The sequence below is a fragment of the Oncorhynchus kisutch genome, linkage group LG25 (genome assembly GCF_002021735.2).
Source record: "Oncorhynchus kisutch isolate 150728-3 linkage group LG25, Okis_V2, whole genome shotgun sequence".
Classification (NCBI taxonomy): domain Eukaryota; kingdom Metazoa; phylum Chordata; class Actinopteri; order Salmoniformes; family Salmonidae; genus Oncorhynchus; species Oncorhynchus kisutch.
The window spans coordinates 14,997,366-15,020,214 of NC_034198.2; the positions used below are offsets into that span (position 1 = coordinate 14,997,366).

A 22,849-nucleotide genomic window follows, 5' to 3' on the forward strand; every position below is an offset into this window, starting at 1 on the left:
AATGTTCGGACTGACAAACAGGACCTTGGTCAGGACTTTGACTTTCTCTTCATGGCTGTTCATTTTGTTGTCCAGCTCCTGTGCCAGGTGTTGATGTGCGTAATTACTGTGTTTTCATCTTTAAATTAAAGGCAACATTGATAACGAGCGCCTGGCCATCGCTAGACAGAGAATCCCCTATCGACTCGGTCGAGTAGTTGACGATTGGCTATTCGACAAAGGTAAAAACATCATTAAAATTACTTAAAACTTTTAGCTTAAAAGTCAACCTGAAGCAAGTTGAAACTGTGACCATCAACTAACATCTAAAATTCTAAATTCATAACTAAGTTTAAACATTATAGTAGCTGTTAGAGTGTAATATTGTCAGACTGTGTAAACTGTAGTGTAACTGTACTGTTCTGTAATACAGTAATTTACTGTAAACTGTAGCTAGAGAGAAAGGTTGATAATACCAGGTTAAAGGGACAATGGGAAGATTCACCTGAATAACTGTGAAACTAGTACACATAAAAAAAGGGCTTTATTAAGCTTCTGTCATAATGCTGTTTCTCCAATTGTAACCATTTAAAGGCTTCGCTTTAGGGTAACTCCTCGTAATAAACCATTTATAATGGATTAGTAAATAGTTTATTCATCATTTATTAATCATTACTCCATTCATAAGATGTTTAATATAGGTCCTTATAAACCATGAGTTAAACATTTAGTTAAGTCTTGTTGCGTGTCCCTGATGAAAAGTGTTGAGTAGTTCTACTTTCTAAATGGTTTATAAGTGTTTTGAGTGACCGGTGTAATTTCTCACAAAAAGATGGACATACCGTTGGTAGACATTCCAACAGTACCTGATGCTCCTTAAAAAGGTCCAATACAGTCATTTTTTTATCTCAATATAAAATCATTTCTGGTTTAAAAAAAAACAATGAAGTACTTTTCTGTGATTGTTTTCAATTAAAATGGTCAAAAATGAACAAAAACAGCAAAGAGCAATTTCTCAAACAAGAATTTAGCTACGACTGTCTGTAAGTGGTCTGAGTGGGGAGGGGAAAACTGATAACAGTAAGGTACATTGTTACCCAGAAAATATTTTAGGCTGTATTGAGATACACAACGCCTGAATTGGACCTTTAAATGCTTCCAGTGCTTCAGTCTTTTAACCACAGACTATGTTCACACACGGCTTTGTTTGGCTGTACCTCTACTGGGCTTTTAAAAGGTAGTAACTCCTTTAAACGTAATTGAACAGTTCAGCACGATAATGTATTCCGATATTTGTTTCCTTTACCTCGTCAGCAGTCTACGGACTGCTCCTCATCTTTCATGGAATCATTCTGCCGTTCAACCGGAATCCCCCGCGACGGCATGGAACGTGTGGGATAACAAGCAGCGGTAGTTCTGGTGTTTGGGTTTTCGTCACTGGTTATTTGGCCGCACCAGGATTGGGTGAAAGCGGTGCTTTAACTTAGACTGCTTCATGCACGCGGGGAAGTTAGCGGGTGGGGCCGTTGGCTGATGGTGTCCTTTTGCTAGGGTGGCGATTTCTAACATGTGTGGACTCACGGAGCTGACCAAATTCTAAGATTTTACTCAAGTTACACATTACAATTGTGACTTTTGGAATAAAATGTTCAATATATATTCTTGAACGTCCTCTTTATTTAATGCTTGTTGTTTAACCACTGATATGTCCTAGGGGGCATTTTGAGACCTTAAGGAGCATCAACCACTGTTGGAATGTCTACCAATGGCATGTCCATCGTTTTGTGAGAAAGTACACCAGTCACTCAAGATGTTTATGAAGTATCTATAAAGTATAAATAGCCCACACTTAAGACGAGGCCATGCAAAGAGTTGACTGATGATTAGTAAATGGTTTATAAGGACATATATGAAACATCTTCTGAATGGCCTTTATGAGTCAATATTAAATATGTTTAAAGGGGGTTAGAAATGTGTGAATAACTAGGTTACTAAAAATGTACAAATGTGGGAGTAATGATCAATAAATGATGAATAAACTATTTACTCCTCCGTTATAGAAATGCTTTATTGCGAGGAGTCATTCTGAAGTGATACCACATATCAGTGTTGAACAAAGTTCATAATCAGATATTACTTGTAAGACTTGAGAGATGTTAAATGCACTGTTTTTTTATTAACCTCAAACTTCAGCAGAGCTCCTTTAAATACCTGAAGTCCCTTTACCAGTGACCAGAGACAAAGCTATGACCTGTGCATGCTTCATAGAGCTTCATATGGCTTTATAACGCTTCATTTGGCTTCTTAGGGCTTCATAAGGCTGTAATAACCATATTTTGAGGGAAATCAATCGATATGTCCGATCAACATGATGACTTGCTCCTGATGCGTCTCCAAGAGCAACCATCTCTCAACTATCTCATGTCCTCTCTCTTCATCCTACTCTTCCTTTCATCCTCCTTCATCGTCTTCTTTTCCTCCTCCTCTCTTCCTCCAGCCCCCCATTTCCACAGTACATCTCAGCCTTTGTTCATACTTACAACACGCTAACATTACGATTAACGTGTATATTATCATCACACCGGCGACTCATATGTATGCGTGTGTGTGTCTGTGTGTTTGTGTGTGTGTGTGTGTGTGTGTCCAGGCCGCCAGCTGACCATCTTCAACAGCCAGACGACGGTGACGGTAGGAAGAGGAAAGGAAGCAGGTCAGTTCCAGGGTCAGATGGCCGGTCTCTACTACAACGGACTGAAGATACTCAACATGGCCGCCGAGGGACACGCCCACATCCGCCTGGAGGGCAGCACGCGATTGGTTGGGGACATGCCCTCCTCCATCACGCCCCAATCCAGCGCTGCCGCCGGGGCAAACCGATCAGACCCCGCCGCCAATGCCGGCGACATCACCACGACAACCGCCACAAACAGGAAGCAAGGAGGAGGAACTACGCAGCAGGTAGGAAACTAACTATGACACTAAGGCATAAACAGGCTAATTGAGCAAATCATAACCTCACAGATATAGATACTATAAACTGTATCTGCTATTACCTGTCAGGAGGTTATGGTGAACAGGCTCTCTTTGTTTGTGTGTGGAGAGGGATTCTGGGTTATGAAATAGTCTGACGCACTCGGAAAAATAATCATTTCCAATGATGCGAGTTGCCATGGAGATAGTGAACCCTCTTAGATATTCTTTCTCTCTCTCTTTCTCTCACTCTCTCGTGCTCCAAAGTGTATAGCTCCTTTGTGTATACCTCCGACATAAATAATGGAATGCAGAGCTGTGAGCAGAGCCTCGGGCATCAATAATATATCTAGATGGATGGAGGGTTTGAGTGATGGAGTGAGACACAGTGTTCCTTTTTACACTTCAGACGTGTGTGTGTGTGTGTGTAGTTGGTGGTGTAACTGGTTTGCAGAGAGCATTGCAAATGAGTCAATATCCCAAGATGGGAACTAGGTCAGACAGAATGTATGCCCGATATGCTGCAGTGTGTGTGTGTGCATGCGTGTGTGTGTGTGTGTTGCAGTGAGTGTGTGTTTAATAAGAAACACTAATCTGCTGCTGGGGTTACCTAGCAACCAAGCTGTATTCAACAAGTGTTCATGGACACACACAAACATATAGAGGTAACATGTAGGCTGTACTTAGTTCCAGTCGGTTGCAGCAGAGGGAGGAGCAGTGAAGCCACTTAATGGTGGATCAGAGCAAGTAATCGATTTTGTGATTGTGCGCGTGGCGCGTGTATACATGTGACGTGTGTGTGTGTGTGTGTGCGCGTGGCGTGTGTGTGATTTTGAGTGTGTTTGATGTGATTCTTCCTGCTGCCATGAGTTTAGTGAGACTCTCCTAGGAAGTCAAGAGTTATTAATAATGTAAAAGAGTGTGTGTTTGTGTTTTGCTACAGTCTGCTCTGACTCACTTTGCTCAGTTTAGTTTGGGTGTTATCGGTGTGTGCGTGTGTGTGTGCGTGTGTGTGTCCATGTGTGTTATAAGGGTAGAAGCATCACTCTCTCTCTCTCTCTATCTCTCTCTCTCTGAGCAGTGGTAGGTAGTCAGTGTATCAGTACATATGCAGAATAGCTCCTCTTCTCTCCGTGCTGACAGAGCTGCAGCCAACAGAGTGTGTGTGTGTTGAAGTAGAGCAGTGTGTGTACACCGTGTGTGTGTGTGTGTGTTATGTGTGAGCTAGGCAGTCAGGCAGGCATGGACGCTCGCTGGCATTGTTCGGCTGCTCAGGTACTGATTTTACTCCTTCGGCATGATACCATCTTTCGCCTTCATCTCTCCATCTCTCCCTTTTCTCTCTCCCTCTTTCTTTCGCTATCCGTCGCTTTCCTTTTCGATTTTCTCTTCCCCTCTTGCTTTATCTCTCGCTCTCTACCTTTCTTCGTCTGTGCTGGAAGGTGGCATGCATCGCTGCCAGACAAAGAGAGGGAGAGATAAGGCTGTAGAGGAGAGACGGACGACGGGAGAGAAAAAGAGATGAGGCTATAGGAAGAGGTTGGCATGCATTGTTCAGGAGTGTGAGTGTGCATCAGTGGAACAGACTTGGCTCACTTTTAATTGGCAACTTAAAGGGCTGTGGTTTGATTGGCAGGTCTGTAGTTTGATTGACATGTGAGTCGAGGTCAGCTGAGGAGACTGTTCCGTTTGGAGTCTAGAATGAGTCGGAGTCATTAGAATCCGTCTGGAATAGAGTTTGGAGGGGTTACAGTTAAAGGTGTTCATCTAAACATACACATCTGCTTACAGTTGCTCTTGACCAATCACGCTCAGGCAATTGGGATCATGGGCACCCTGTAAGCAGACAGCGTTATGTTTACTTTTCTCCCAGGATTTTTGATTGTCTAATTAGCAAAAGTGAAATCTATCACATCGTTGCAAGAAGTACCTGGCTGATGTAGCCATTAATGCGAGGTTAGCTTCTATAGTGCCTTTTACTAGACTTCAATATTGCTGTATTTCTGTTATCTTGGGATGCATTACGCTAAATGTATTTGCATAGATTTTTTGTGAGGGTGTTTGTGGGTTCTAGTACCGTTCTATGTTGGGTTCTAGACCTGTTCTAGATTTGGTTCTGCTGTTCTCTCCAGTCCCCATACTGAGGTTAGTTATGACTACTGCAATGCATCACTCTCCCATTTTAATACACCGCGGACTCTGTGTGGGTTTAAAACACGCACTCACACTCTCGCTCCCACACAAACACACACGCTTATGCACACACACACATTTCTCAGCTGTAAAGTCGAAGCAGGCGATGTTTAACAAACTCATGAATATGCACACTCAATTAGCATGACGTTAACTTAAGCTGCAACACTTTGATGTCTCCTTCCGTCTCTCCTCATGCTTTTCCTTGTCCTATCCTTTGTCCATCTCTCCCTCCATGACTCTCTTCCTCCATCTCTTTCTCTTCTTCCACCTGTCTCTCCCCCAACACAGCTCTTTCTTTTTCTCTCCCTACCTCCATTACTTACATCACTCTCTCTCTCACTCTCTCTTATCCTCTCTCTCTCTCTCTCTCTCTCTCTCTCTCTCTCTCTCTCTCTCTCTCTCTCTCTCTCTCTCACTGGGAAAGAACACAGAACGATAGTCTTCTGTCATATACGGAGTCCAGATTAACGCCCTGATAATCTCTCTCTTTCTGTCTGGTGGTGAGTGCCAGTGTTTCAGGTCTCTCAGTGAAACACGCCCTTCGTTTTAACGGCCTGAACTTAGAGTTGCCATGGCAACAGGCGGGAGAGTAGGGGAAACGAGAGGGCCGCTGCCAATGAGAGAAAGGGTGGAGGAGGAGAGGAAGTGGAGAGGCATTGTTCGGCTGAGAGAGAGTGAGGAAGAAGGGGGATTGGCCAAAGGAGCATCTTCCCAACTTGTGTTGCTCAAAGAGCAGGGCATGGACATGAAGGATTCATAGTTACTGCACTGTATGGTACACTGTTGGTTAGTTACTTTATTATAGTTAACTTATATGGACACACAGTCCTCAGAGATCAGCAATCAGCACATCGGTGGACCACTATAAAGGGGAGGAAGGAATGTGGGAGAAGATGGGGAAAAGGAGGAAGGGGAGAGCCAGAGAAGGAGAGGGGAGGAGGAGGAGGAGATGGATATGTGATCCCTTGTGATTAGATCCCAGCTCGTAACCAACACCTCTCTCCTCCTCTTCTCTCTATCTCACTTCCGTTCTCTCGCTTTCTCTCCACCTCTCTCTTCACAATTTGGCAGTTTGGAAGTTTGCCAGGACTCGGGGAAAAAACATAGATTTCTGTAAATCCAAAGTATATTTGACTTCAAGTTGAGAGTTTTTTGTGTTCTGTTTGCAGAAAGAGAGGAGCTCTCTGAAAATACTTTACATGTCAATGACATGTACATGAAAGGCTCCAGTGATCCACAAGTATTACAAAAAACAAAAGTGTGTGTTTAATGATACATTGTCTCTCTCCAGTCGACAGACGACCTGCTGGTGGCATCAGCTGAGTGTCCCAGTGATGACGAGGACATTGACCCATGTGACCCCAGCTCTGGTAATATATACCATATACAGTACATACTACTACTGTACTACCACACTACTACCCTCAGACACTAACAGTATGGCTAGTAGACTAGAGAAACATTTACTACCCTCACACACTAACAGTATGGCTAGTAGACTGGAGAAACATTTACTACCCTCACACACTAACAGTATGGCTTGTAGACTGGAGAAACATTTACTACCCTCAGACACTAACAATATGGCTAGTAGACTGGATAAACATTTACTACCCTCACACACTAACAGTATGACTAGTAGACTGGAGAAACATTTACTACCCTCACACACTAACAGTATGGCTCATAGACTAGAGAAACATTTATTACCCTCACACACTAACAGTATGGCTTGTAGACTGGAGAAACATTTACTACCCTCACACACTAACAGTATGGCTCATAGACTAGAGAAACATTTATTACCCTCACACACTAACAGTATGGCTAGTAGACTGGAGAAACATTTATTACCCTCACACACTAACAGTATGGCTTGTAGACTGGAGAAACATTTACTACCCTCACACACTAACAGTATGGCTCATAGACTAGAGAAACATTTATTACCCTCACACACTAAGAGTATGGCTCATAGACTAGAGAAACATTTATTACCCTCACACACTAACAGTATGGCTAGTAGACTGGATAAACATTTACTACCCTCACACACTAAGAGTATGGCTCGTAGACTAGAGAAACATTTAAAACCCTCTCACTTTAACAATATGGCTTGTAGACTGGAGAAACAATTACTACACGCACACACTAACAGTATGGCTAGTAGACTGGAGAACCATTTACTACACTCACACACATTATGGCTAATTGACTGGAGAAACATTTACTACCCTCACACACTAACAGTATGGCTAGTAGACTGGAGAAACGTTTACTACCCTCACACACTAACAGTATGGCTAGTAGACTGGAGAAACATTTACTACCCTCACACACTAACAGTATGGCTAATAGACTGGAGAAACATTGACTACCCTCACACACTAACAGTATGGCTCGTAGACGACAGAAACATTTACTACCCTCACACACTAACAGTATGGCTCGTAGACGAGAGAAACATTTACTACCCTCACATACATTATGGCTAATTGACTGGAGAAACATTTACTACCCTCACACACTAACAGTATGGCTCATAGACTAGAGAAACATTTACTACCCTCACATACATTATGGCTAATTGACTGGAGAAACATTTACTACCCTCACACACTAACAATATGGCTAGTAGACTGGAGAAACATTTACTACCCTCACACACTAACAGTATGGCTAGTAGACTGGAGAAACATTTACTACCCTCAGACACTAACAATATGTCTAGTAGACTGCATAGTCATTTACTACCCTCGCTCACTAACAGTATGGCTCATAGACTGGAGAAACATTTACTACCCTCACACACTAACAGTATGGCTCATAGACTAGAGAAACATTTACTACCCTCACACACTAACAGTATGGCTCATAGACTGGAGAAACATTTACTACCCTCACACACTAACAGTATGGCTAATAGACTAGAGAAACATTTACTACCCTCACACACTAACAGTATGGCTAGTAGACTGGAGAAACATTTATTACCCTCAGACACTAACAATATGGCTAGTAGACTGGAGAAACATTTACTACCCTCAGACACTAACAATATGGCTAGTAGACTGGAGAAACAATTACTACACGCACACACTAACAGTATGGCTAGTAGACTGGAGAACCATTTACTACACTCACACACATTATGGCTAATTGACTGGAGAAACATTTACTACCCTCACACACTAACAGTATGACTAGTAGACTGGAGAAACATTTACTACCCTCACACACTAACAGTATGGCTAGTAGACTGGAGAAACGTTTACTACCCTCACACACTAACAGTATGGCTAGTAGACTGGAGAAACATTTACTACCCTCACACACTAACAGTATGGCTAATAGACTGGAGAAACATTGACTACCCTCACACACTAACAGTATGGCTCGTAGACGACAGAAACATTTACTACCCTCACACACTAACAGTATGGCTCGTAGACGAGAGAAACATTTACTACCCTCACATACATTATGGCTAATTGACTGGAGAAACATTTACTACCCTCACACACTAACAGTATGGCTCATAGACTAGAGAAACATTTACTACCCTCACATACATTATGGCTAATTGACTGGAGAAACATTTACTACCCTCACACACTAACAATATGGCTAGTAGACTGGAGAAACATTTACTACCCTCACACACTAACAGTATGGCTAGTAGACTGGAGAAACATTTACTACCCTCAGACACTAACAATATGTCTAGTAGACTGCATAGTCATTTACTACCCTCGCTCACTAACAGTATGGCTCATAGACTGGATAAACATTTACTACCCTCACACACTAACAGTATGGCTCATAGACTAGAGAAACATTTACTACCCTCACACACTAACAGTATGGCTCATAGACTGGAGAAACATTTACTACCCTCACACACTAACAGTATGGCTAATAGACTAGAGAAACATTTACTACCCTCACACACTAAAATTATGGCAAGTAGACTAGAGAAACATTTACGACCCTCACACACTAGCAGTATGGCTAGTAGACTAGAGAAACATTTACGACCCTCACACACTAGCAGTATGGCTAGTAGACTGGAGAAACATTTATTCCGCCACACAGAGTATGGCTAATAAACTGGAGAAACATGCACTACCCTCACACACTAACAGTACGGCTACTAGAAGGGAATAACATTTACTACCCTCACACAATAACAGTATGGCTCGTAGACTAGAGAAACATTTACTACCCTCACACACTAACAGTATGGCTAGTAGACTGGAGAAACATTTTATTCCCTCACACACTAACACCATGTCTAATTGAATTGAAAAACATTTATTACCCTCAAACACTAACAGTATGGCTCGTAGACTAGAGAAACATTTACTACCCTCACACACTAACAGTATGGCTCATAGACTGGAGAAACATTTACTACCCTCACACACTAACAGTATGGCTAATAGACTGGAGAAACATTTACTACCCTCACACACACATTATGGCTAATTGACTGGAGAAACATTTACTACCCTCACACACTAACAGTATGACTAGTAGACTGGAGAAACATTTACTACCCTCACACACTAACAGTATGGCTAGTAGACTGGAGAAACGTTTACTACCCTCACACACTAACAGTATGGCTAGTAGACTGGAGAAACATTTACTACCCTCACACACTAACAGTATGGCTAATAGATTGGAGAAACATTGACTACCCTCACACACTAACAGTATGGCTCGTAGACGACAGAAACATTTACTACCCTCACACACTAACAGTATGGCTCGTAGACGAGAGAAACATTTACTACCCTCACATACATTATGGCTAATTGACTGGAGAAACATTTACTACCCTCACACACTAACAGTATGGCTCATAGACTAGAGAAACATTTACTACCCTCACATACATTATGGCTAATTGACTGGAGAAACATTTACTACCCTCACACACTAACAATATGGTTAGTAGACTGGAGAAACATTTACTACCCTCACACACTAACAGTATGGCTAGTAGACTGGAGAAACATTTACTACCCTCAGACACTAACAATATGTCTAGTAGACTGCATAGTCATTTACTACCCTCGCTCACTAACAGTATGGCTCATAGACTGGAGAAACATTTACTACCCTCACACACTAACAGTATGGCTCATAGACTAGAGAAACATTTACTACCCTCACACACTAACAGTATGGCTCATAGACTGGAGAAACATTTACTACCCTCACACACTAACAGTATGGCTAATAGACTAGAGAAACATTTACTACCCTCACACACTAACAGTATGGCTAGTAGACTGGAGAAACATTTATTACCCTCAGACACTAACAATATGGCTAATTGACTGGAGAAACATTTACTACCCTCACACACTAACAATATGGCTAGTAGACTGGAGAAACATTTACTACCCTCACACACTAACAGTATGGCTAGTAGACTGGAGAAACATTTACTACCCTCAGACACTAACAATATGTCTAGTAGACTGCATAGTCATTTACTACCCTCGCTCACTAACAGTATGGCTCATAGACTGGAGAAACATTTACTACCCTCACACACTAACAGTATGGCTCATAGACTAGAGAAACATTTACTACCCTCACACACTAACAGTATGGCTCATAGACTGGAGAAACATTTACTACCCTCACACACTAACAGTATGGCTAATAGACTAGAGAAACATTTACTACCCTCACACACTAACAGTATGGCTAGTAGACTGGAGAAACATTTATTACCCTCAGACACTAACAATATGGCTAGTAGACTGGAGAAACATTTACTACCCTCAGACACTAACAATATGGCTAGTAGACTGGAGAAACAATTACTACACGCACACACTAACAGTATGGCTAGTAGACTGGAGAACCATTTACTACACTCACACACATTATGGCTAATTGACTGGAGAAACATTTACTACCCTCACACACTAACAGTATGACTAGTAGACTGGAGAAACATTTACTACCCTCACACACTAACAGTATGGCTAGTAGACTGGAGAAACGTTTACTACCCTCACACACTAACAGTATGGCTAGTAGACTGGAGAAACATTTACTACCCTCACACACTAACAGTATGGCTAATAGACTGGAGAAACATTGACTACCCTCACACACTAACAGTATGGCTCGTAGACGACAGAAACATTTACTACCCTCACACACTAACAGTATGGCTCGTAGACGAGAGAAACATTTACTACCCTCACATACATTATGGCTAATTGACTGGAGAAACATTTACTACCCTCACACACTAACAATATGGCTAGTAGACTGGAGAAACATTTACTACCCTCACACACTAACAGTATGGCTAGTAGACTGGAGAAACATTTACTACCCTCAGACACTAACAATATGTCTAGTAGACTGCATAGTCATTTACTACCCTCGCTCACTAACAGTATGGCTCATAGACTGGATAAACATTTACTACCCTCACACACTAACAGTATGGCTCATAGACTAGAGAAACATTTACTACCCTCACACACTAACAGTATGGCTCATAGACTGGAGAAACATTTACTACCCTCACACACTAACAGTATGGCTAATAGACTAGAGAAACATTTACTACCCTCACACACTAACAGTATGGCTAGTAGACTGGAGAAACATTTATTACCCTCAGACACTAACAATATGGCTAGTAGACTGGAGAAACATTTACTACCCTCAGACACTAACAATATGGCTAGTAGACTGGAGAAACAATTACTACCCTCACACACTAACAGTATGTCTAGTAGACTGGAGAAACAATTACTAACCTCACACACTAAAATTATGGCAAGTAGACTAGAGAAACATTTACGACCCTCACACACTAGCAGTATGGCTAGTAGACTAGAGAAACATTTACGACCCTCACACACTAGCAGTATGGCTAGTAGACTGGAGAAACATTTATTCCGCCACACAGAGTATGGCTAATAAACTGGAGAAACATGCACTACCCTCACACACTAACAGTACGGCTACTAGAAGGGAATAACATTTACTACCCTCACACAATAACAGTATGGCTCGTAGACTAGAGAAACATTTACTACCCTCACACACTAACAGTATGGCTAGTAGACTGGAGAAACATTTTATTCCCTCACACACTAACACCATGTCTAATTGAATTGAAAAACATTTATTACCCTCAAACACTAACAGTATGGCTCGTAGACTAGAGAAACATTTACTACCCTCACACACTAACAGTATGGCTCATAGACTGGAGAAACATTTACTACCCTCACACACTAACAGTATGGCTAATAGACTGGAGAAACATTTACTACCCTCACACACACATTATGGCTAATTGACTGGAGAAACATTTACTACCCTCACACACTAACAGTATGACTAGTAGACTGGAGAAACATTTACTACCCTCACACACTAACAGTATGGCTAGTAGACTGGAGAAACGTTTACTACCCTCACACACTAACAGTATGGCTAGTAGACTGGAGAAACATTTACTACCCTCACACACTAACAGTATGGCTAATAGATTGGAGAAACATTGACTACCCTCACACACTAACAGTATGGCTCGTAGACGACAGAAACATTTACTACCCTCACACACTAACAGTATGGCTCGTAGACGAGAGAAACATTTACTACCCTCACATACATTATGGCTAATTGACTGGAGAAACATTTACTACCCTCACACACTAACAGTATGGCTCATAGACTAGAGAAACATTTACTACCCTCACATACATTATGGCTAATTGACTGGAGAAACATTTACTACCCTCACACACTAACAATATGGCTAGTAGACTGGAGAAACATTTACTACCCTCACACACTAACAGTATGGCTAGTAGACTGGAGAAACATTTACTACCCTCAGACACTAACAATATGTCTAGTAGACTGCATAGTCATTTACTACCCTCGCTCACTAACAGTATGGCTCATAGACTGGAGAAACATTTACTACCCTCACACACTAACAGTATGGCTCATAGACTAGAGAAACATTTACTACCCTCACACACTAACAGTATGGCTCATAGACTGGAGAAACATTTACTACCCTCACACACTAACAGTATGGCTAATAGACTAGAGAAACATTTACTACCCTCACACACTAACAGTATGGCTAGTAGACTGGAGAAACATTTATTACCCTCAGACACTAACAATATGGCTAGTAGACTGGAGAAACATTTACTACCCTCAGACACTAACAATATGGCTAGTAGACTGGAGAAACAATTACTACACGCACACACTAACAGTATGGCTAGTAGACTGGAGAACCATTTACTACACTCACACACATTATGGCTAATTGACTGGAGAAACATTTACTACCCTCACACACTAACAGTATGACTAGTAGACTGGAGAAACATTTACTACCCTCACACACTAACAGTATGGCTAGTAGACTGGAGAAACGTTTACTACCCTCACACACTAACAGTATGGCTAGTAGACTGGAGAAACATTTACTACCCTCACACACTAACAGTATGGCTAATAGACTGGAGAAACATTGACTACCCTCACACACTAACAGTATGGCTCGTAGACGACAGAAACATTTACTACCCTCACACACTAACAGTATGGCTCGTAGACGAGAGAAACATTTACTACCCTCACATACATTATGGCTAATTGACTGGAGAAACATTTACTACCCTCACACACTAACAGTATGGCTCATAGACTAGAGAAACATTTACTACCCTCACATACATTATGGCTAATTGACTGGAGAAACATTTACTACCCTCACACACTAACAATATGGCTAGTAGACTGGAGAAACATTTACTACCCTCACACACTAACAGTATGGCTAGTAGACTGGAGAAACATTTACTACCCTCAGACACTAACAATATGTCTAGTAGACTGCATAGTCATTTACTACCCTCGCTCACTAACAGTATGGCTCATAGACTGGATAAACATTTACTACCCTCACACACTAACAGTATGGCTCATAGACTAGAGAAACATTTACTACCCTCACACACTAACAGTATGGCTCATAGACTGGAGAAACATTTACTACCCTCACACACTAACAGTATGGCTAATAGACTAGAGAAACATTTACTACCCTCACACACTAACAGTATGGCTAGTAGACTGGAGAAACATTTATTACCCTCAGACACTAACAATATGGCTAGTAGACTGGAGAAACATTTACTACCCTCACACACTAACAGTATGTCTAGTAGACTGGAGAAACAATTACTAACCTCACACACTAAAATTATGGCAAGTAGACTAGAGAAACATTTACGACCCTCACACACTAGCAGTATGGCTAGTAGACTAGAGAAACATTTACGACCCTCACACACTAGCAGTATGGCTAGTAGACTGGAGAAACATTTATTCCGCCACACAGAGTATGGCTAATAAACTGGAGAAACATGCACTACCCTCACACACTAACAGTACGGCTACTAGAAGGGAATAACATTTACTACCCTCACACAATAACAGTATGGCTCGTAGACTAGAGAAACATTTACTACCCTCACACACTAACAGTATGGCTAGTAGACTGGAGAAACATTTTATTCCCTCACACACTAACACCATGTCTAATTGAATTGAAAAACATTTATTACCCTCAAACACTAACAGTATGGCTCGTAGACTAGAGAAACATTTACTACCCTCACACACTAACAGTATGGCTCATAGACTGGAGAAACATTTACTACCCTCACACACTAACAGTATGGCTAATAGACTAGAGAAACATTTAATACCCTCACACACTAACAGTATGGCTAATAAACTGGAGAAACATTTACTACCCTCACACACTAACAGTACGGCTACTAGAAGGGAATAACGTACTACCCTCACACACTAACAGTTTGGCTAGTAGACTGGAGAAACATGTACTACCCTCAAACACTAACAGTTTGGCTAGTAGACTGGAGAACCATTTACTACCCTCACACACTAACAGTATGGCTCATAGACTGGAGAAACATTTACTACCCTCACACACTAACAGTATGGCTAATAGACTAGAGAAACATTTAATACCCTCACACACTAACAGTATGGCTAGTAGACGAGAGAAACATTTACTACCCTCTCACTTTACCAGAATGGCTAGTAGACTGGAGAAACATTTACTACCCTCAGACACTAACAATATGGCTAGTAGACTGGAGAAACATTTACTACCCTCACACACTAACAGTATGGCTAGTAGACTGGAGAAACATTTACTACCCTCAGACACTAACAATATGGCTAGTAGACTGGATAAACATTTACTACCCTCACACACTAACAGTATGGCTAGTAGACTGGAGAAACATTTACTACCCTCAGACACTAACAATATGGCTAGTAGACTGGAGAAACATTTACTAGCCTCAGACACTAACAATATGGCTAGTAGACTGGAGAAACATTTACTACCCTCAGACACTAACAATATGGCTAGTAGACTGGAGAAACAATTACTACCCTCACACACTAACAGTATGTCTAGTAGACTGGAGAAACAATTACTAACCTCACACACTAAAATTATGGCAAGTAGATTGGAGAAACATTTACTACCCTCACACACTAACAGTATGGCTAGTAGACTGGAGAAACATTTTATTCCCTCACACACTAACACCATGTCTAATTGAATTGAAAAACATTTATTACCCTCAAACACTAACAGTATGGCTCGTAGACTAGAGAAACATTTACGACCCTCACACACTAGCAGTATGGCTAGTAGACTGGAGAAACATTTACTACCCTCACACACTAACAGTATGACTAGTAGACAGGAGAAACATTTACTACCCTCACACACTAACAGTTTGGCTAGTAGACTGGAGAAACATGTACTACCCTCACACACTAACAGTTTGGCTAGTAGACTGGAGAACCATTTACTACCCTCACACACTAACAGTTTGACTAGTAGACTGGAGAAACATGTACTACCCTCACACACTAACAGTTTGGCTAGTAGACTGGAGAACCATTTACTACCCTCAGACACTAACAATATGGCTAGTAGACTGGAGAAACATTTACTACCCTCAGACACTAACAATATGGCTAGTAGACTGGAGAAACAATTACTACCCTCACACACTAACAGTATGTCTAGTAGACTGGAGAAACAATTACTAACCTCACACACTAAAATTATGGCAAGTAGACTAGAGAAACATTTACGACCCTCACACACTAGCAGTATGGCTAGTAGACTAGAGAAACATTTACGACCCTCACACACTAGCAGTATGGCTAGTAGACTGGAGAAACATTTATTCCGCCACACAGAGTATGGCTAATAAACTGGAGAAACATGCACTACCCTCACACACTAACAGTACGGCTACTAGAAGGTAATAACATTTACTACCCTCACACAATAACAGTATGGCTCGTAGACTAGAGAAACATTTACTACCCTCACACACTAACAGTATGGCTAGTAGACTGGAGAAACATTTTATTCCCTCACACACTAACACCATGTCTAATTGAATTGAAAAACATTTATTACCCTCAAACACTAACAGTATGGCTCGTAGACTAGAGAAACATTTACTACCCTCACACACTAACAGTATGGCTCATAGACTGGAGAAACATTTACTACCCTCACACACTAACAGTATGGCTAATAGACTAGAGAAACATTTAATACCCTCACACACTAACAGTATGGCTAATAAACTGGAGAAACATTTACTACCCTCACACACTAACAGTACGGCTACTAGAAGGGAATAACGTACTACCCTCACACACTAACAGTTTGGCTAGTAGACTGGAGAAACATGTACTACCCTCACACACTAACAGTTTGGCTAGTAGACTGGAGAACCATTTACTACCCTCACACACTAACAGTATGGCTCATAGACTGGAGAAACATTTACTACCCTCACACACTAACAGTATGGCTAATAGACTAGAGAAACATTTAATACCCTCACACACTAACAGTATGGCTAGTAGACGAGAGAAACATTTACTACCCTCTCACTTTACCAGAATGGCTAGTAGACTGGAGAAACCTTTACTACCCTCAGACACTAACAATATGGCTAGTAGACTGGAGAAACATTTACTACCCTCACACACTAACAGTATGGCTAGTAGACTGGAGAAACATTTACTACCCTCAGACACTAACAATATGGCTAGTAGACTGGATAAACATTTACTACCCTCACACACTAACAGTATGGCTAGTAGACTGGAGAAACATTTACTACCCTCAGACACTAACAATATGGCTAGTAGACTGGTGAAACATTTACTAGCCTCAGACACTAACAATATGGCTAGTAGACTGGAGAAACATTTACTACCCTCAGACACTAACAATATGGCTAGTAGACTGGAGAAACAATTACTACCCTCACACACTAACAGTATGTCTAGTAGACTGGAGAAACAATTACTAACCTCACACACTAAAATTATGGCAAGTAGATTGGAGAAACATTTACTACCCTCACACACTAACAGTATGGCTAGTAGACTGGAGAAACATTTTATTCCCTCACACACTAACACCATGTCTAATTGAATTGAAAAACATTTATTACCCTCAAACACTAACAGTATGGCTCGTAGACTAGAGAAACATTTACTACCCTCACACACTAACAGTATGACTAGTAGACAGGAGAAACATTTACTACCCTCACACACTAACAGTATGACTAGTAGACTGGAGAAACATTTACTACCCTCACACACTAACAGTATGACTAGTAGACTGGAGAAACATTTACTACCCTCACACACTTACAGTATGACTAGTAGACTGGAGAAACATTTACTACCCTCACACACTAACAGTATGACTAGTAGACTGGAGAAACATTTACTACCCTCACACACTAACAGTATGGCTAGTAGACTGGAGAAACATTTACTACCCTCACACACTAACAGTATGACTAGTAGACTGGTGAAACATTTACTACCCTCACACACTTACAGTATGACTAGTAGACTGGAGAAACATTTACTACCCTCACACACTAACAGTATGACTAGTAGACTGGAGAAACATTTACTACCCTCACACACTAACAGTATGGCTAGTAGACTGGAGAAACATTTACTACCCTCACACACTAACAGTATGACTAGTAGACTGGAGAAACATTTACTATTCCTCACACACTAACAGTATGGCTAGTAGACTGGAGAAACATTTACTACCCTCACACACTAACAGTATGACTAGTAGACTGGAGAAACATTTACTACCCTCACACACTAACAGTATGGCTAGTAGACTGGAGAAACATTTACTACCCTCACACACTAACAGTATGACTAGTAGACTGGAGAAACATTTACTACCCTCACACACTTACAGTACAACTAGTAGATTAGAGAAACATTTAGGTTTAATGTGCGTTAGCTTTATCCTGAGATCACACACTTGCGGAATTAATGCAAGTGAAACTATGGAGCACTGTTCTATATCATTTTCCATGAATAATACTAATAATGCATGGAATTTATATAGAGCTTTTCAAGAATCCAAATACGCTTTACAGTTTCAAACAGAACAAAAACCAAAGCAAAAACATGGACAATGATGGCAACTAACATGGAGAAAAATGTTGGACAATGCAGACAACTCTCACTGTCCCCCTTTCCCTCCCCCTCTCCCGTCATCCTCCCTCCAGCAGCCCACCCCCCTCTCCCGGAGGTCAAGCCGTTCCCAGGGACATCAGAGGGAGTGAGGGAGTCCAGCAGCACCACCGGCATGGTGGTGGGCATCGTGGCAGCCGCCGCCCTCTGCATCCTCATCCTGCTCTACGCCATGTACAAGTACCGCAACCGCGATGAGGGCTCATACCACGTGGACGAGAGCCGCAACTACATCAGTAACTCTGCCACCCAGCCTAACGGCAGCACCAAGGACAAGCCGCTGGGCATCGCCAAGATCTCCAAGAACAAGAAGAACAAAGACAAGGAGTACTACGTGTGAGGATTGGAGGGACACCCTTATGACATTCACATATACACATATACACATCTACACTGATACAGACATATGCACACATACAGGAGGACATGCCCTGAGACGCCCACATACACACACACACACACACATAAAAGAAACACACAGAGACAAAGAGACTGCCATGAGGGCAGAGACCCATCCTGTACAGTAATAATAACCACTAACCACATCCTCTCTGTGTGAGGCCTGTGTTCAACCAGAATAACCGTAATGACAAGCAGAGTAATCACCAGGTAGACTCCTGGTACAGGACCAGTAAAGAGCAGTTTTTTTTCAAGGACTAGCCCCTGTCTCTCCCTGCTATAAACTGTCCTCTAGACTCAGAGAGAGGAGGGGGCAGGGGGCAGACTGGGAACGAACACCAAAAGAAAACACTAGTGTTCTGTCGTACGGAGTCAAAATCAGTATATCCAGATTAACACCCTGATAAACTCCCAGTTTCAATTTTGTGTAAGGCTGGTGTTGTCCAATGGGGGAACACCAGATTACCTGAACCCTGTCCCTAACCCTAGCCCACCAGTCAGCAGAATGGACGTTACCACGCCAATAAGACCGGAAGAGTCACACCCACCAGGGTTGCCATGGTGGCTCTGTTTGCCCGACTCACTGGGGAGGGACGGAGTAGGGCGTGTACGTGGAAAAGGGAGCTGTGTGTGTTTGAAATGTTGCCGGGACATTTATTTTCAAACGTTGATACAACGTAAGTTACAACGTTGTATCAACCCATCCAGACTATGAAAATGAGAGACTTTGACTCTGGAGAGGAGACCAGAGACACCAGAACTACCTACCTACCTACCTACCTACACAACACACAACACACACTCACACCTACTACAACACCACAAGAGCTTCATTACCAGAGCTTCATCCCTGACCGGTGGCAACGATATCTGCGATAATGATGATATTATTATGATAATGCTGAAGTCGATGATGAAGAAAAAGAAGAATGAGGATGAACATGTGGGCAGTTTAGACTCTTTGGGGAAATTGTTGCACGTTGAATTATCTTACTCCATGTGTTTCTAACAGAGCAGAGACTACAAGGGTTACTCCTAAACCCAATACAGCCATAACCTACCACCTGGCTCACCGAAGCCTACCACATGATCCACCACCTGGGCTTATAATAACCTACCACCTGGCTCACCGAAGCCTACCACATGATCCACCACCTGGGCTTATAATAACCTACCACCTGGCTCACTGAAGCCTACCACATGATCCACCACCTGCGCTTATAATAACCTACCACCTGGCTCACCGAAGCCTACCACATGATCCACCACCTGGGCTTATAATAACCGACCACCTGGCTCACCGAAGCCTACCACATGATCCACCACCTGGGCTTATAATAACCGACCACCTGGTTCACCGAAGCCTACCACATGATCCACCACCTGGGCTTATAATAACCTACCACCTGGCTCACCGAAGCCTACCACATGATTGGGGCGGCAGCGTAGCCTAGTGGTTAGAGCGTTGGACTAGTAACCGGAAGGTTGCGGGTTCAAACCCCCGAGCTGGCAAGGTACAAATCTGTCGTTCTGCCCCTGAACAGGCAGTTAACCCACTGTTCCCAGGCCGTCATTGAAAATAAGAATGTGTTCTTAACTGACTTGCCTGGTTAAATAAAGGTTAAAAAAAAAATGATCCACCACCCGAGGGCCAATTATTACAGGGTTTAATAGTGACAGACCGACAACACAACAGGATAAGCTAACTTCAGAACTAACATCATATAGCAATCATCAATAAGAAGACAGGACAAATGCTGTACACACAACAACGTTCCATCCCTTCCAACACACAGCAGAGTGTGACCAGGCTCCAGGGTCTCTGAGAGCCAGGTTGGTGTGTTTGTTTTGGGTTGTGGTTTAGTGAGTAACCCTGGTGTAAAGGCTGGGTATGTCCTCCTGCCACAGGCCCAGCCCCGTTTTAAAGCCTGTCCTATAGACAACTATACGTGCTCTGATGAACGTTTTATATTACAAAAAAATGTCTGTAAAATAATCAAAAACAGAATACTAAGTGTTATCATGTGTTTCTATAATGATAGAGCTGTTCATGATGCCATTGGCTAATAGAATTTGAGTTGCTTTACTTTCATTGGCCCTCCCTCTCCGAGCATCCTGTGTGTTCACATTGGTTGATTGTCCCTCTCGTTGTCCATGTGATCAATTCCAGCCAGCCAGGAGTAGGGGGGGTGGGGGCGGGCTCTGTGGAGAAGGTTAAAGGTGTGACTATGATGTCATTCAGTGCATGTAAGACTGTGTAGGTCTCAAATGGCAGATGTTTAAAGTAGTGCACTATTAGTGCTAACCCTAAAACTACATGGCTCTGATCAAAAGTAGTGCACAGGAAATAGGGTGCCATTTGAGACACAAACCTACTGTAAGAACAGAGTAGATAGAAATTCACTGTCCAGAACAGGCAGTAGTCTCCATTGTGACTAATCTGGACATTGTATTTCTAGCTTTTGTCGGCAAGCACGCTCCCCCGGGTCATCCAAGCAATATTGCCAACCAATCACATGCATGGGAATCAGACTGGGGGCGGGACATAAAGCATTAAAGACATAGTAGTAATAAAACCTAAAAATTTGACAGAAAAATGTAACTAATTGATTCCTTCTCTTTATCTATCCCTTTATCCCTATTTCTCTCTGTTCTTCTCTCCCTCTCGTCGACGCCTCTCTTCCTCTCTCTTTCTTTCTCCCTTTCTCCTCTCTGTTTCTATCTGAAGTGAAGGAGGAGCATTGAACTGTGGTGTTCTTCATCTAAGTGTTCATTTAGCCTTTTGATTTTATATATATACAATTTTTCTACAGTATTTTACTTTTATTTTTATTGTTACAGTTCTTTGAAGAACATAAAGTGGAACTTTATTATGAAAAATAGTTTTGAAGATCAAACGAGTCAATAAAATATTACCCAAGTGAAGTTACCTTAACTTTTATTCTATTCTCTTCTATTCAAAAATATGACATAAGTGAAGTTATTTAGCAAATTTCCTACACAACAATATTGTCATGCCCTGACCATAGAGACCCCTTGGTTCTCTATGGTGAAGTAGGTCAGGACGTGACTAGGGGGTGTTCTAGTATGTCTATTTCTATCTTGGTGCTAATATGGTTCCCAATTAGAGGCAGCTGTTTATCGTTGCCTCTGATTGGTGACCATATTTAGGTAGCCATTTCCCCACCTGTGTTTTGTGGGATATTGTTTGTGTTTAGTTGCCTGTGTGCACGTCATGACTTCACGTTTCTTTATTGTATTGTTTGTTTCACGGAGATTAAAAAGATGTGGAACTATACTCACGCTGCGCCCTGGTCCGCTCATTACGACGATCGTGACAGAATATCCCACCACGCAAGGACCAAGCAGCGTGCCATGGAGTTGGACATGGGAGGAAATCATGGAAGGACACAAGACCCTTCCTTGGCGGGAGTCGCCAAGGAGCATGGAAGGACAGCGACGACGCCGAGCCAGAGACCGTCAGGGAGGCGATTGGAGAAGTTGAGAGAAAGATGAGCGAAATGTTATGTAGGTGTGTGTTCTGCATGGCATCCGACCTGAAGAGCCTGTCAGCAGTCTGGTGAGTCCTGTGCCAGCTCTCCACACCCTTCCTGAAGTGTGTGTC

At 42.1% G+C, this 22,849-nt stretch overlaps 1 protein-coding gene across 34 annotated transcripts in view; it reads left to right on the forward strand.

The window, feature by feature from the left end:
- LOC109870359 (neurexin-1a) overlaps positions 1–22,159 on the forward strand; it is a 92,420-nt gene extending 70,261 nt beyond the window's left edge. For 16 of the 34 annotated variants that reach the window (XM_031805281.1, XM_031805280.1, XM_031805290.1 and 13 more), the window contains 4 exons: positions 132–221; positions 2,627–2,937; positions 6,437–6,515; positions 18,861–22,159. In XM_031805281.1, coding sequence (XP_031661141.1) covers positions 132–221; positions 2,627–2,937; positions 6,437–6,515; positions 18,861–19,165 — 785 coding nt within the window. In that variant the 3' untranslated portion in view covers positions 19,166–22,159. Of the gene's footprint in view, positions 1–131; positions 222–2,626; positions 2,938–4,010; positions 4,225–6,436; positions 6,516–18,860 lie in introns of those variants that run through there. The other 18 variants (XM_031805299.1, XM_031805302.1, XM_031805301.1 and 15 more) reach the window with 4 other exon arrangements.
- The last annotated feature ends 690 nt before the right edge of the window (positions 22,160–22,849 follow it).